This window comes from Heloderma suspectum, chromosome 7 (assembly GCF_057233095.1).
Source record: "Heloderma suspectum isolate Gila_16-S chromosome 7, 16-S_ref, whole genome shotgun sequence".
NCBI lineage: Eukaryota > Metazoa > Chordata > Lepidosauria > Squamata > Helodermatidae > Heloderma > Heloderma suspectum.
In genome coordinates, this window is record NC_139464.1 from 110,782,285 (window position 1) to 110,799,605 (window position 17,321).

The following is a 17,321-nucleotide window of genomic DNA, read 5'->3' on the forward strand; positions in this document are numbered from 1 at the left end:
CCTGTTAAGTAGTAAGGAGAAGTAGAGCCTCCACAGCAGCAGATGTATGGTGAACATGTTGTCTGAATTCACCCACATTTTTAAGAATCTGCATTTCAGTAGGTTTCTCATTGTCTGAAACTGTCCAAACCAGCCTTTTTGTTTTTATTTCAGATGGAGGAGAGAGACGACGTGCAAGTACATACAGGGAAAAGAATAAAAAATGCTGAATGAATCATCTGTACCAGCCAACCATACTATTCAGTTTACAAAGAGGCAATTATACCAAAAGGCAAAAATTAAATGCTTCACAACCAGCCCCTGACCTTTTTCATACTACCCTGCATTTCTGGATTTGCTCGTTTTGGTTAGCCGACATAAAATGGTATCGGTAACCTGTCATTTGGAATTGTCAGGCACCGAGGAACATTTTGAGACAAGCCAGGCCTATGTACACTTCTGGTAGCTGCATCACAAAGAGAATATTGCAGAACTAGACAAAGCCAACAACAATTATGAGTGGACTGGACCTTCCAGCCCTATGATTCTATGATATAATTCTATGAAATTGCCTGCATGGAAAGTTTAGAATGCCTGGAGCTTTTTAGTTTGGAAAAAAAGGGCAAATAAGGGGTGGACATAATACAGGTGTATAAAATTATGCAAGTTGTGGAGAAATACGTTTTTCTCCCCCTTATGTAATACCAGAACCTGGGGTCATCTAATGACACTGAATGGCAGGAAGTTCAAGACAGACAAAAGGAAGTACTTCTTCACACACAGTGCATAAACTATAGAATTTGCTATCACAAGGTACAATGATGGCCACAAACCTAAATGACTTTCAAAGGTATTTAGACCAATTCATGAAGGATGAGGCTATCAATGGTAGCTATATGCTACCTCCAGGACCAGAGGCAATATTTATTTATTTATGTACAATATTTATATACTGCTCTACATCAAAGATTTCAGAGCAGTGGACAAGATAAAAGAATAAAACCCCATAATTAAAACAGTTAAAACCTTTTAAAAGAACAGATTCTGAACTTAATAAACCGCAGCTGGTCATTTACGGAAGGCCTCTTGAACCAGCAAAGGGCTGGATGCGCCCCTGTCTGATCTCAGAAGCCCTGGTTAGTACCTGGATGGCAGACTGCATGGGAATCAGGCTTCCTGCACTGAGCAGGGGGTTGGACTTCATGGTCTTGTAGGCCCCTTCCACCCCTATGATTCTATGATTCAGGAGGCGCCAAAAACAATATGCCACTGAATACCTGTTCCGGTATTGCCCTCATGTCCTTCTGTGGACTTCCCATTGGCATCTGGTTGGCCACTATGGGAAACAGAATGCCAGACAAGATAGGCCTCTGGACTGATTCAGCGGGGTTCTTAATGTTTCTTATGTGGTTTTAAATTGGTTTGCATTCTTAGTATATGTTAAATATTATAATGCCCTGTCATTAAATTTATAAGTCTACTCCCTCTAGCCAAATAAAGATTTCTGTCTGTCTGATTGTTTAAACATTCATAATTTATCTTAACGTAACAAATCAACCAGTATATTTATTGCTTTTAATCACATTTAATTCCTTATTTATCATATCATAAAAGGATAGTGCTGTTCTTTGAATGACCTTCATTGACATACTGGTATATAGTCTTTGGGCATGAATGAGCCAAGCATAGTGAAATACTTTAAAATCCTTCTGGTTTCAGTGGGAGAGATTTAAGCATATATTTAACTCACTCAGGGAAATCAAGCAGACTTTAAAACTGCTTATCTTAGGCATGATTGTGCCCTCTGCAAATCCAATGGTGTCAAAAAATTATTATCGTACCCTTCTTTGGGTGACCTCTTTCACAATGCTGGGATATTAACTTTGGGCACAAATGATACAACCACAGCGAAGTGCTGAAGAAATGACATAATTATTTATAATTGTTTTTTGATGCCAGTATATTTCTAAAGAGCACAATTAATAGTGTCATATATGATCAATACCACCATACATGCAGTTTGAAGAAGAAGTGGACTAGTCTCGGCCTGTTATTTTTTAAAAGAGAAGTCACTGTATCTTGCATCAATGGTTCTCATTGGTGGAGAGAACGGGGGGCGGGGGGGATGACCAAAGATGTACTCTTATCTGCAAACTCAGTTGTTACACTATTTAATTTTCATGTCTGATGGAGAAGTAGAGGAGCAACCTATAATTAGGTCATGAGAATAGCATGTGCTTCCAGGACAAGGCTTTTAAATAGCATAGGATAAAAACTAATGAACCTGGACACTCTGGCTGTGCCATTAGTCACCTGGAACAAATGTACATCTCAAGAACGATGTTGCTACCAATCAGTTCTGTTGGCCCCATATAACAGATCCGCCTTCCCCAACCTAGTGCCCTCCAAATAATTCAGACTGCCAACTGCCATCAACCCCAGCCAACTTGGCTAATGGTCAGAGATGCTGGGAGTTGTAGTCCAAAACATCTGGAGTGCACCAGGCTGGGGAAGGCTATAATAGATAATGATGCCATGTTTTACTGGATTACCATTTGCATGCGGAAAGGGCAAATTGGTTTTAATGTCAAAATTACATTATAATGTGTGTTCCTCCTTGGATAAGGCATGCATACCTAAAGATAATATTCATGTAAAGAAAAGAAAAATCAGCACAATTTCTTACTTCTACTAAGCAATGGTATCATGCTGGAAGCAAAGACAACTGCATCTGATATCTGATGAGCAATGCTTCCCAATACTACTGTTTAGCATTTATGTAACACATAACAAGTGTTCAAAGTACTCTGCATAATTTCTCTCAGTTGTTCGTTATAGCACCCTGTATAGCAGCAATTTCAATTTGGACTCAGGGAGGCTTTAGGTACAATAATGGTATGGTCATATCATATACAAGTCCATGAAAAAGGGGGTCCTTAGTGGCTGAATCAGAAGGCCACCAGTGGTCACTTTTGAGAAAGCCTGATATAAAACTCCAGATGGTACTTTAATCTTCATATTGCAGATGGGGAGCTAAGGTTGAGAGAATAGTGGCTATCCTATGGCCATTTACTGGGCTCGTGGCCAAGGTGAGGTCTGAATCAAGGAATTCTTAGCTCATACTATAAGCCACATCAGTTCTCGTCCAATAAGGAGAATCGAGGGGAAAGATTACTGTCCCCGTTTGTATACGGAAAGAGTTTGGAAGCAGAACAAATGCCATTGAGTTAAACTCAGAAGGTATTGGGGTGGAGAAATATAATACTTCTGTGTATCTGTAGGCTACCTTTAGACAAATATAATACATCTTGTTGAATGTGGTATTTATCATAGTAAATGATTCTGCAATAATGCATTCTCATCTGACCATAGTAGTTTTGTAATTGCAGTAAAACCAGTTGATTTAATACTGTGAGTAGCAGGGGTAATTTTTACCCTCCGTCATTGTAAAAAGCTAGGGTAAAACCTAAGGACATGCCTACAAAATATCAGTTTCAGACCAATTTAACTCTTGGCTATTTCGCCCTCGCTGTAGCATCTAGAGAGCAGATTTCTTCTGCCCAACTCTGCTTTCCACCCAGTTCAGTTGCATCCTGGGGAGCTTTCCACATTGCAGTGCTCCCAAGATTTGGGGCGTGCGTAATTTCCAGGGCTCTGTGGGGAGCATCCAATGTTAGTCCTACATAGAGTAGACCCACTGAAATGAATGAGACTTAAGTTAGCCATGATTAATTTGAGTCCCATTCATCTCAGTGGGTCTAGTCTACGCAGAATTAATGTTGGATACTACCCTGTGTTGAGAAATGGCTCAGATTGGAGCAGATAGGCAAGCCAGCACCCCTCCCAGCCGAGAATAACAATTCCTAAGATTTTCTGAAGATAGGGAAAGACCAGCCTAAGTCTTTATTGTGTATATGCCTTAAGAGCTTGATTACTACTCCACTGGCCAGAAAAAATGATTCCCCTTTAAAACACAAAAATGCCACATAACACCTTGTCTTCCTGCATTAACATCTTGAGGCTCTTCATGCAATAAAATATAATGTAAATTCCCAGATATAAAATACTATTAAGAACTTAATACCTACTTTAAATACTGTAGCTCTTCAAATATGTTCCAGATTGTAATACTAAACAGTGTGATATTTAAAGTCTACACTTTTAGCAGCCAGTCAGAAGCAATTAGTTCTGCTTGTCAAGGTGTTAAAAATAACACATCCCTGAATAGAGCGTATCAGGTGAGTGACAGAGGCCTGCCTGAAACCATACTTTTTCGCTTGCACATAGGAATACACATGGAAATGGCATATACATAGTTTGCACTGAAACCCAAACCAAACCAAGGTCCCATCAGCATTGGCAGCACAAAACTAGATCCAATTTTAGTAAGTTCAATGTTCAATAAGGGAGAACCTTTCAGTAAGGAACTAAGCAGATCACACAAAAAGCAAGAGTGTTTTCCTGTAGACTTCTCAAAGCTGAGCAAAGCCCTTACAGGCTGATATTTCAGGGAACTATTCAGTCATCAAGTTAACCCACTGGACTCCGGTCACAGAAGCTCTTCTTGTCTAACCAAGTTCAGGAAACTCCTGACGCAACTGAACTAAAGTCTGGGCACAGTCCGTTTGAATACCCTAAGGCAGGGATGGGCATCTTGTGGCCCTCCATGTTTTGGCCTATAACTCTCACCATCCCTCACCATTGACTGTGCTGACTAAGGCTGATAGGAGCTGTAGGCCAAAACATCTGGAGGACCACAAGTTACCCACTCCTGCTCTAAAGTATGCCTCAGGCTATGTAATTGTTTACAGGCCTACCTACAGTCACATGGACTTGGGGAGGCCTTTGAGTCCCTATATAAAAAAGGACTCACATTTTAGCTCAGCTTAGTCAAGGAGCTTTCACAAGCTCAGGGAACGCAAAGCTCCTTTGCTCTCAAGGCCCAGGAGCTTCTTTCCAGGATCAGAGGCAGCAATGCCTCTCAATGCCAGTTAATGGATAACAACAGTGCAAGAGGCCTTTGGCCCTTATGTCCTACTTGTGGGCTTCCCATAGGCATCAGGTTGGCCACTGTCGGAAAACAGGATGTTGGACTAGATAGGCCTTTGGTCTGACCCAGCAGGACTCTTCTTCTGTTTGGAAGCAAACATAATTTATTCCAGATGTTTACAAAGTCTGATCGCCGCCCTTTTGTCTGGCTGTTTCGAGAAGCTAGGAACAATTCCTAGGCAGAAAATAAGTATTATATTACACTTCAGAAACATGAGAACATCCTGACCCAGTCAGGTAATATGGACAATAACTTCGCTAAACCATAGTTCACTGCGATGAGAACAAACTGCAATATGTTTGGGGCTTGTGCACTCCTTCCTGCCCCCCCCCCCACACTTTCTCTATCTCCAGCATGGCAGTGGAGGAGTAATTCGGAAATTTTTACTTACATTTTTTGCTTCCCGTTGGGGGGGGGGGGATTTCAGGTAGCAAACAACTGGGGTCAAAGCAAAGAGAGGGATCAGTTAGACACTATGCAATTAACATAACATGTAGTTTGACCCTCAGCTGAATTTGCTATGAAATTGTAAAAGCATTCAATGACTAAGACAGAACAACTGTATGAGGCTCTCATATTTTATACCGACATATAAATGAAATGAATGATTACATCATGCATACTGGTGTAAATGAAAATATTTAAAGTTATCTGAATACGGACAGCTCATTGAGTACAATGTGCGGTTTTAAATGCACACCCCCCAAAAAAGAATCCCTATTGTTGTTGTTGTTATTTATTGCATTTCTATACCACCCCATAGTCGAAGCTCTCTGGGCGGTTTACAAAAGTTAAAACATTAAATACAATATAAAAAGTTTAAAAACCATTTACAAAACAGGACATAAAAGCACACAAACAATATACACAAACATATAACTAAAAACAACATTGAACTATCAGACATAACTAAAGACACATCCAGGACCAACTAAAACTCATCATGTGCTGCCAAACGCCTGGGAAAAGAGAAAGGTCTTAACCTGGTGCCAAAAAAGATAATAATGTTAGCGCCAGGCAGACCTCATCAGGGAGCTTGTTCCACAGATGGGGGGCCACCACTGAGAAGGCCCTCTCCCTCATTGCTGCCTTCCAAGCTTCCCTTGGAGGAGGCATACGGAGGAGAGCCTTAGATGCTGAATGTAGCGTATGGGTAGGTTCATTTCAGGAGAGGCGTGCCATAAGGTATTGCGGTCCCAAGATCTTTATAGGTTAGGTTAATTAGGGCTTTATAGGTTAAAACCAGCACCATGAATTGAGCTCAGAAGCATATAGGCAGCCAGTGCAAGCGGGCCAGAATTGGCCTTATATGTTCAAACCTTCTGGTCCCTGTTAACAATCTGGCCGCTGCATTTTGCACGAGCTAAAGCTTCCAAACCATCTTCAAAGGCAGCCCCACGTAGAGTGCATTGCAGTACTATAACTTGGAGATTACCAGAGCATAGACAACTGAAGCCAGGTTATTCCTGTCTAGATAGGGGCATAGCTGGGTCACCAACCAAAGCTGGTACATGCCACTGAGGCCACCTGAGCCTCAAGTGACAAAGATGGTTCTAGCAGAACCCCCAAGCTATGGACCTGCTACTTCTGGGGGGTTACAACCCCATCCAGAACAGGTGTCAGGGTGGAAACTGAGCCCATAGAGCCCCAAAGCAGTTCTGATTCTGAGGAAGAGCAACTACCTATGGGAGAGGAGCCCGCTCATCTTTCAGAAGCGCAGCTGCAGGGAGAGATTCCTCCTGCCTGCATTCCTGAGAGAGATAGTGACCCTGGCAGTGAAAGAGCGGGGGATGGGATGTTGGTGGACGCTCAACGCCGACACAGGGAGAGGCGCCAAATGGAGGGCGCCGAGAGGAGGCGCTGTGCCCGCTTGGCGCTACAACAACGGTCACGTCCCGAGGACCCACAGGTAAGAGGGAGGACCTCTCCATAGTCCATAAGTTCAGGGTTTTCCACGCTACTCCTTCAAAAGGGGACCAACTGCCTTACCTGGAGCTTAGGCAACTCTGCTACTACCCCAATGCAATTCCTTGCTTAGTTGCTGGAAATTAGCATCTGAAAGAGTCATTAAGTTGTAATGGAATAAAGCCTTGGAAAGAATCCCTTTCGTCTGTGTCTTGAGATGGCTATTGGAGGGGACTTTAAGAGGCAGCTAGGGCGCTCCTGATAACAGGTTGAACACCCTCCATCCAGTCAGCAGAACCACCCACCAACAGCATCTCAGTCTTGTCTGGATTGAGTTTCAGTTTATCAGCCCTCATCCAGTCTATTATTGCAGACAGACACTGATTCAGCGCATCCACAGCCTCACCTGAAGAAGATGAAAAGGAGAAATAGAGCTGCATGTCATCAGCATACTGATGACACTGCACTCCAAAACTCTGGATGCCCACACTCAATGGTTTCATGTAGATGTTGAAGAACATGGGGGACAAAACCGACCCCTGCGGAACCCCATATTGGAGAATCCACGGGGCCGAGCAGCGTTCCCCAAGCATCACCTTCTGGAGCTGACCTTCCAAGTAGGAGTGAAACCACTGCAATGCAGTGCCTCCCACACCCAGCTCAGACAGCCATCCCAGAAGAATACCATTGTCGATGGTATCGAAAGCCACGAGAGATCAAGGGGAATCAACAGGGTCACACTCCCCCTGTCTTTCTCCCAACATAGGTCATCATACAGGGCAACCAAGGCTGTTTCTGTGCCAAAACCTGGCTTGAACCCCAACTGAAATGGATCCAGATAATCGGTCTCACCCAAGAGTGCCTGGAGCTGGTTGGCAACCACTCACTCAAGGACCTTGCCCATGAATGGGCAATTTTACAGGAACCCAAAGGCCATAAAGCTTGGGATTCCTGATAAACAAAGTGCATTGTAATTACCCATGCTGGAGCTACGTTTAATAACCACACCTTTATCTTAAAAGCTGGGAAAATAATTACACTTGATGTGTAGTCATGAAGATGTCTGGCCTCCGTTATTAGGAGATCAGAAGCCTCAAAGCGGAGCTAGTTTTACTCATAGAGAAAATTTCCGTTTAAAAAATATGAAGCAGCCTGCTCATACCTATGTAGTCCTGCCCTTCCTTTGCAAAGCTTCACCCACCCATAGTAAAGCTTTCACTCTAGCTTAGGAATGCTACATAATTTGGTAGAATACAGAAAGTTTAAATTTATGCAGTGGTGGCTGGTGCTCACTGGCCCTGGGGCGGTGGAGGCAAGGTCATCACAGGTGGGTTGGAGGTGACTGTAGGCGGATAGTAACACAAAAAAGCAGTCTTTTGAATCCCCACCACCAGAAGCCATACCACAGAAAGAGGAAGTGGAGCATCTGAGAGCGTGCAACATCCACCCTGTTTCACATCCACAGAACATCCCCAAAACTACCCCTTTGCATGCCTATTCAGAAGTAACAGTAGAAACCAGCAAAAATCCAATTTATGCAAGTCTGCTCAGAGGTAAGGAGGACTGGATTATTTAGGAGTAAGCATGAGCAGCAAGTTTGGAGAGCATCCAAAACAAACTCCTTTCCATGAACTTTTTTGGTGCAAAGGGACTTGATTGGGGCTTGGCACCAAATATCTGGTGAGAGAAAGGAGAGGGAAAGAGAGAGACAGACTCTCTGCAGATAGCTCTCTATCTAGCACCTGAAGCCTCCCCGTCCCATGAACGGTGGCCACTTTTCACCATGCAAACAGGCTCACTCTATTTTACACGCACACTCAGCCAGTCACTTATTTTCTTTCTTGCTGCTGCTGTTCCTCATAGGTAAAACAAAGGATCAGATGCCAATGATGCAGTGCCTCTTCTTGCCCTCACCAGCCTCAATGGAACTGAAAGGAAGATGTCTGCGCAGGTGCAAAGTGTTTTTTTGTTTAAACACACACACACATCAGAGTCCTGTTGGCTAAGGGTGCCCTGCAGGATGCCCATTTTCCAAAAAATAAAAGCTAATTCAGCCACAGAAGAACTGTTAATACCAATATTTGGGAGGCAGGCAGAGCATTCCCCACCCATGCCCTATCTCCCTCGCTCCCACAGCTGACTAAGTGTGAATGAGGGAATGTTCTAAACATGTGCAGACTCTGCACATGCTCAGTATTCACCTAAGAAGCCAAGACGATTCCAAGCCACAGCGGACAGAAAACACAGTACCAAGTGGCAAATGCTACACACAATAAGTGACTTGCTTATGGGGAGGGGGGATCAGTGGGAATCTATTTTGGACTGGGAGAGGCAGGCAGTCGCTGTACCCACCCCCCAGCACATACTGTCACACCACCCCTAAATTCATGTATTTCCTTAATTCTCCTTAAGTACGATATTTTTTAAGATATATCCATATCTATAAAGATTTATCCAATCTGATCTTCTCGATTTAGACTTCATAACTGTTTAAAACCAATATTTTCCCTCGGAGGTGTATTCTGAGATACCCAACTGGTTCTTTGGACGGAATTATGTTTAATCAGCCCTCAATTTCTGTTTCCTTCTGGTAGCTCTGCTTTAAGCACAATAACCGCTGCTTTTGTATTGTTCTCTTTGTACGCCAAAAGTGTGCCCTATTCAAACAGAGTATTTTACACTAATACTTTCACTCACAACCCGGAATTCACACATAAATGGCCAACGTCATTTACTACTGTTAGGCGGGCAGGCAAAAAACCCTAGTGCCTGAAGCTCCAAGCGGCCTTGTTAACATCTTCATGGTGGCTGATTCAATACTGAGTCAGAATGAAGTTCACTACCTAATGAAGCAACTACCCTACTTCATTGTTCCTTGGAGGGACATGCTATATTCTATTGACTACAGTGAACCTACAGACGGCAGCACCTAATCCGTGGTTTCAGGGTGTGAATCTAACCAGAGGAAATGACTCAGTGGACAATAAGAGATTAACTGTACTCTGTATTACAGCTGCATTACTTCCAAAGGTAGAAAAGGAAAAGAACGGAAATCAGCAGACAACCAGCACTGAAGGAACTCAAATGGATGAATATGAACACAGCAAACAACTTTATATATAGTTGGTAAACAGAGCCAGCAAGCTTCATTAACAGTTGGGGCTTTATTTCTTTTAAAGCAGAGCAATATACATACACTTTCCTTAAAGACACAGGCCAGAATCCAGTACACAGATTTAAACCTGCTTAAGCCCTGTTCATTTCAACAGGACTTAAGGGTACAAAATTATGTACTGGATCGGGGCTATAAGAACACACATACATACCAAGTTAACCAATGAGGTTAAGTACATTACATTAGGAAGACATTTCTCCAGTAGTGGCAATAGCTTAGTCCACAGGTTTTTAGAACGTAAGAACTGCCTTACGGGATCAGATAAAATGTGTACATAGTCCAGCATTCTGCTGAACCCTTACATATTCAATTTAATTGCTAAGGATTTGACATCAACTACCCCAAAACCACTATGTCCCAACTTCACATAAAACTGAGAACTGATTCACATGGCCTTTTTAAAGAGCTGTTGATATGGTGAAGCAGCCCCGACTGGGCAAATCCTGTTTACACGCAGGAAACAAAACTACACCTTATTGGATAGATGTGGACAGTCCACTCCGGCTGGTGGTGGCATCGTGACATAAGGAGGTAGCTGCACTGTCAATCTTGCACAGGAGACCCATTATTTAGGACCGCACCAAGCGTATGCCCTAAGCCTAAAGAACGCTTCCCATATTACTATTTCAAGGCAAAAGGATACTCCCTTGAGTCACCCAACTTTTTGAAATGATTAAACATAAGCAGCTAATCTAAGAGTGACATGTGAACAGCAGAGTTGCTTTAACACTTGTCATGATATTCTATATAGTTTTATGCTGCTTGAGTAACATTTTGAAAGACTGACATGCTACAACAATTCCTTCTTACTGATGAGGTCTTACCTCCCACATTCTGACTGGAACCTGATCTTCCACAGATCTTCCTGATCTTCCACAGTTCAGACTTATTGACCTGGTTTGCATATAATGTTAACCCATGGTTTATTTATCCCACAGTTTGTTGCCCTACCAAAGGTTCGTCTGGCAGACGATTTGACAAACCGTGATTTGTTTTCTCAATCCCTGGGCTGTTTGTTTCCCTCCTCCTTCACCTGCTCCCTCCCTGTATCCCAAATGACTCTGCAGTATGTAGTACTGTCATAAGGGGGTTTTTTTTAACCACTCTTGCCTGCTGCCTGTGTAGCCTGGTGAAACAACCCACAGTTCTGGGTTCACAGTAACCACAACCCAGAGTTCACAACCCAACAACAAACATACCTGGTTCACATAGAATGCCAGCCCAGAGTATGAGTTGAATATGGATTGTGGTTGAATCGTGGGTTGTCATTATGTGTGAACACTATGGTTTAATTGTGGGTTGTTAACCACAAACAACCCATAGGTCACAACCGAACAACAAAACAAGGGTTCTCTTCTGGGTTGTTCATGTAAATAAGACCACTGTTAGAAGCTGGTGCAAAATTCAGGAAAATTGGGCTGTGATAGTTAAGCAGGCCCTCCACATTCAGAGGTGGTATGCTGCAAAGTACAAATGCTTAGGACAAACAACAAGAGAGGGCTGTTGCCTTCCGGGAGGGATGAGGATGGCTGCTGATGGAAACTGAATGCTGAACAAGATGGACCCTTTGGCTGAACTAGCAGGACAGCTCTTATGTTCTTGAGGGAATTGCCCACGGTTAGGACAGATGACCACAAAAATCTGGAACGTATGGTGGAGCCAGTTCACCACACTGCCACTCAGTGGTGCCAAATGTAAAACGTAGCAGCACAGGAATGGAAAAAGATAAACAAAAACATGCCAATGTATTTTGTCGACAGGAACCATGGGAGTGGCCTGATGCATTATTTTTAAAACACCAAAAGGTCAGGGAAGATGCAAGAAGATAAGAGATCCTAAATTAGCTCAGTGTGTCTCTTTAGCCCCCTTGAATAGCCGTTAGATCACATCATTTCATCTTCTAGTCTAGCTAAACTATATTTAAGTTATTATTTTGCTACTGCAAGGAGAGATGGGATCTTCAAATGAAAAGCACTCCTTATTCCAATTCAAGCAAGCTACACTTGTCCTGTTAAATAGAGGAAATAAATAAAACAGCCACCCAGACTGCGTTCTCAAAGGAAAGGAAAATAAAAAATAGGAGAAATATAACCCTATAGGAAATATCAAGCACTCATTTCTATTTTTTTGTGGTCTACCATGGATATTAAAGGAAAGCCATATAAAGCCATTACATACATACAATTTATACATGTTTTCCCAAAACAACTACCTAATGTTTGAAGTGTCGGCTAGTAGCCTTCAGTGCTTCAGTGTTCCAAGGATCAAAGAGAGTACTTCAATGAGAAGATCAATAAAAAGCACACAAAGGTTGCTGAAAAGATGGCGTACAGTCTTGCCCTATGGCATGTGGCCACAGGGAAGCATTTGGTGTATTCTGTGATGTACACTTAGCTCATAGAAGGCAATGAAGGACCCCAGTGGGCCTGGCCATCATTTTGCATGCACTGGCTGTGTACACAAGAACCCATGCTCAAAGACGTGTCTAGGTTTGCACTGTTGGTGGTCCCTGAACAAACCATTGCTTAGCCAACTTTACAGAACTCTCTTGTTTTCCTACTTTGTGGGTTTCTTACAAGGATAAATAAGAACTGTAAATATAGTTTCTACACTAAACAAATCACCATGGAAATTTAGATAATATTCTCCAGAGGTTTAACACTTCATATAAGGAAACCCTTCAAAATGGCAAGCTCTGCTTTCTCCAACTAAGTCATTCATGGTTTATTTGTAACATCTGCTCTTTACACTTCCCTACCCAACAGTGTAGAATATGGCAGGCACGGATTGCTTGAAATCAAAAAAGACTCAAGCATAAATATTGACTGGTACATATTTTTTTAATCCCTATGCTTTCTAGACATCTAATTTCACCCTCCTAAATCATAGTAAGTCACCGTTCTGTTCTCTCCCAGTTCTTCAACTAAGAAACACATTAATTTTCGCAAGATCGAAAACTGATTCTTCTTTCATAAGTTGCCTTTCATAGCTGATTTAAAAAATATACACACTCAGGACAATTCAGTCCTCAGCAAAAGAAAACAGCTCTTGCCCTTACAACACTGAAAAAGAAACAAAAAGTAGCAAGCCCATACTTCTTACCCCACAAAAGCTCCATGCAATTAGCAAAGAGAAAAAAATGACAAAAATGCAAGCAGGTGACAGCTTGATCTGTTTGCAGACCAGAATGTTTCATAATCTGTAAGAAAAATGTTGCACACCTCTGGACAACAAGTATTCTTAATGCAGCCACAGTCCTACCAAGACAGTTCTTTATAAAATATAGACAGTTATATCAAATTAAAAATAAAAAATAAAATCTTGGCCAGATAGCATCTTTGTACTTCCAGAGCGCCTCATCTTCCCTCCTCACTGCCCCATCCCAACCTTTCCATAACCTAGACACTGACAAGTCTACCTGTGTACAACCAGTCCTCAATTTTGCTTTAAAACTGAAGTGACAACAAGTTTGCACAGATCCACACTCGAAACATCTACAACACTGATTACAGGATGAATGCTAACAGGCATCAAGCCAGTCTGGAGAAGTCTGGTGGGACAGCCATTTGGGGAAGTCTCATACACACATCATTTATGTTCTCTCCTGGGCATATCTGCTGTTCTGTGCGAGCACAGCTTTTTCTTTTATCGGCAGGTTTTAACTGGTTTTACAGGTGCTCAAGGCACTCCAATTGGTCACGCAGGAAATACGCATTTCTACCATGCCCATACATCCAGTGTATATAACACGATTTCCTCAATGTTACCTCTCTGTTTCCTTTCCAGTTTTTCTTTTCCTATGTTTAAGTGCAATCATATCTATGGATTCCATCACATAGATGAATAAACCTCAACCCTTGCAGACCCAGGACCCACTGTGCCCCCCAAAGTGCAAAATGAGACCCACTTCTATTTTTATTTACTATTTCTCTCATCTTCTCTTGAGAACAGATGTGGTGAACCTCTTTCAGAGTGAGAGCCAAATTCAATTTTGGAGAAATTCTCACAAGCCACATTCCAGTGGTGAATGGGTCCAGAGGCAAAGGGGTGGGCCCAAAATTACAAAAATAAAAAATATTTAAAACACCAGCATATTGTAGATTTAAGCTCTTAAAGCCAGTAACTAAGCCTTGGGAGAGGCACTTCAACCTTTTAGAATGGGGGAAAACCGCACAAAATCCTGAAATCCATCAAACAATCTGTCGGGGGGGGGGAGAAGGCATGGCCATCTGGAGAACCCCAGAAGGCCAGATTTGGCCTCCAGGACTGAGGTTCCCCACCCCTGCTTTAGAATGCCCAGTTGCAAAGGACAGCAGAACTCCTATATTTTAAATTATATTGAAGAGAAAGTGCAGCTTGGGGGTGAAAAAGCTGCACTCACCAAAACATTTTCCCACTATTTCTTCCATATGTATCTTCTACATGAAGATAAAGGAATGTTATCCTCTTTCACATCTGGTTACTCTTTTCTCTCTCCCTCCCTCTCAAAAACGAAAGAAATGAAGAAAGCAACAGTTCCGCAAGCGGTTGTGCATTATGTTTGTGCAACCCATTGTGCAAGTGGTTACTCACTATGCGTACGCAGCCCTTTGGGCATTACACTTGTGCAATCCATCATGCAAGTATAATGCACAACTGCTTGCTCAACAGAAAGATTTGGTGAAGATCCACTAGCGCTATTTGAGTTTACGGAATTGAACCGCTGGATACTACCGTTAATGTTTGACTTACACTGAGAAGACATAGGTTAAATTCCTATGCAGCCAAGAAACTTGCCAGGCAACCCCCTTTCAGGCTAGAAAGCCCCACGTATGCTACTATAAACTCCTGGAAAGAAGGATGGAATACAGAAGTGGTATAAAAAATATACTCCGGATTATCACTCTAGCAAATATTAAAATACACACACACCACACACAAAAATACCATTCATGTCTTCAGTGTGTCAAGCTACATATTTAATTAGCTTCTCTATTTAGCTGAAAACTACTAATACGATTTTTGGTATTAACATTTATACCAATAACATAAACTTCTTTCAAGGAAATATGTTTTTAAAGACCAGCTTCCCTTTGACAGTTGTCATCACAGTAACATACATACAGTATTCAGCATGGAAAGGACAGGGGGATCAGGATTATCAAGATAAATCAAGCATGCCCCTGTCACAAGGTACTCAATCCAGAGGCCTACATATATGAAAACCTAGCATGATAATAAATAGCTCACAGGAGTCTTCAAACACTACCATTTTAGGTGTACCACTAAAATATTGTAAGATATTACACAAATATTATGCCCCCGTAAAAATGTAAAATGTCAGGGAGGTGCTTGGAAGAAATGTCTGTATCATGCAAGCACATTTGTGCGATTGGCAGCAGGATCACAACAAGTACACCTGGATTTGCTCCTGTGTAATGTGTGAAATAGCCCTCACGTTGCAATTTAAACAGTGGAAATGGGAACACATGAAAAGACGGTAACAACTGAAGTAAAAGTTTTACTCGCAGAAGAAGCTAAGCAAATTTAACTCGAGAATAAAACCTGAAATGTTCCCAAGGGCGCTTTCTCTGTTATTAAAAAAAAAAAAAGCCTACATCACCTGGCTTCTATCCACAAACTACTCACTCTAGATGAGGCTTGCAATAATCCCATAAACTTCAAATAGACTGGTATGAAGAAAGCAGTTAGTGGATGGCAGCCAAAAACAATGCTGTGTTATTGCAGTTATTTTGGAATATTTACCCAATGCTCCAAGACAAACTATGTGAGTTAAGTCAATTTTTATTTATTCAAGAAGGTAAACACTCACTAAAAATAAATACCACTAACAAGGGTGGGGTCAGAAGAACTATTCAAAATCTAAGTTGCACAGGACATCAACAAAGTATCTGTCAATTCTCTGTGGCAGTCTCCCTCACTTGGTGCCCGCCAGATGTTTTGGACTACAACCCCCAGCCACTGACCATTGGCCATGCTGGCTGGGGCTGATGGGAGTTGAAACCAAAAACATCTGGAGGGTGCCAGCTTGGGGAAAGCTACTCTATAGTGTTGCCAAAAGGGGGAAAACACTTTCTGTGTCTACCAGGACAACCCGAATACTTCAGTACACTGCATCCCATGACATATAACATTTGTACTTACATTCTAAAACTTTATTTCGACTGTATTACCCTTTCACATTTTATCATATCAGATCATTCATTTTACAGTTAACACTAACACAATGTTGCTTCTCGTAAAATTGAGCTGTCTCTTTCTACTCCCAGCACCCTCCATCATCTACCCCAAGTATATACTTATATGGAGGAAAATACTTCGCAATTTGTGCAGGCTTTATTTAGAAAGATCTCACTCCTATACTGGTCATGCACAAAGAAACAGATACATGGACAATGAAGAGTGTGGTTACATTATCCCAGCATTACCTTTATCTATCTGTGAATACAGATCACTATAGCAGTCAGACAAATTTTGGACTAGGACTGGGGAGATGCAGATTCAAATCCCCACTCATCCATGAAACTCAGTGATTGAGTTCAAACAACATGATAACCCACACTCAAGGTTGAGTATGGGTTGAGTGCGGGTCATCGTTGAACTGTGGGTTGTTGTTGAAACATGGGTTGTTGTATGTATGGTCTGAACACAGCCGCGCTAACAAACCATGCTTTCTTAACCATGAACAACCCATGAAGGGAATCCATGGTTGTTTCTGGGTTGTGAACTTTGGATGATCAGCAGAGGAAAAGAAACCAGCTTGGCTTCTTTTCCCTGCCCTGTACGTGCCTGCCATTTCCCTAAGTACCCTCGTCATGGTGTAGGTTGCCGTCTCATCTAAACTCAGCAAAGTGCCATGGGTTGTGGAGTGGTTTGGAAGCCAATCCTGCCACACACCTCACCAGGATTGGACGACATGGCAACCCGCGCCATGACAATGGTAATTACGGAAAGGATGGACGCATATGAAGGACAGGGAAAAGAAGCCAGCGTGGCTTCTTTTCCCTGCTGATTGTCCGAACCCAGCCAATGACAGACTGTGGGCCAGTTACTCTCTTAGCCCAACTTAACTCATAGGATTGTGGTGAGGATAAAACGGAGCAGGGGAGCCATGTACCCTGCCTTGAGCTCCTTGAAGACAAGAACAAAAAACAAAAACAAAAATATTTTGTAAGCCCATCATGTGGAAATGTCTACTATGCTGTGGCTTTG

At 42.3% G+C, this 17,321-nt stretch overlaps 1 protein-coding gene across 8 annotated transcripts in view; it reads right to left on the reverse strand.

Annotated features, from left to right (window-relative positions):
- PPFIBP1 (PPFIB scaffold protein 1) overlaps positions 1-17,321 on the reverse strand; it is a 160,235-nt gene that overhangs the window by 117,668 nt on the left and 25,246 nt on the right. For 2 of the 8 annotated variants that reach the window (XM_084811092.1, XM_084811090.1), the window contains exon 2: positions 5,421-5,467. The exons of the other annotated variants lie outside the window; for them this stretch is intronic. In XM_084811092.1, coding sequence (XP_084667218.1) covers positions 5,421-5,422 — 2 coding nt within the window. In that variant the 5' untranslated portion in view covers positions 5,423-5,467. The remainder of the gene's footprint in view (positions 1-5,420; positions 5,468-17,321) is intronic. 8 annotated transcript variants of the gene reach the window in all.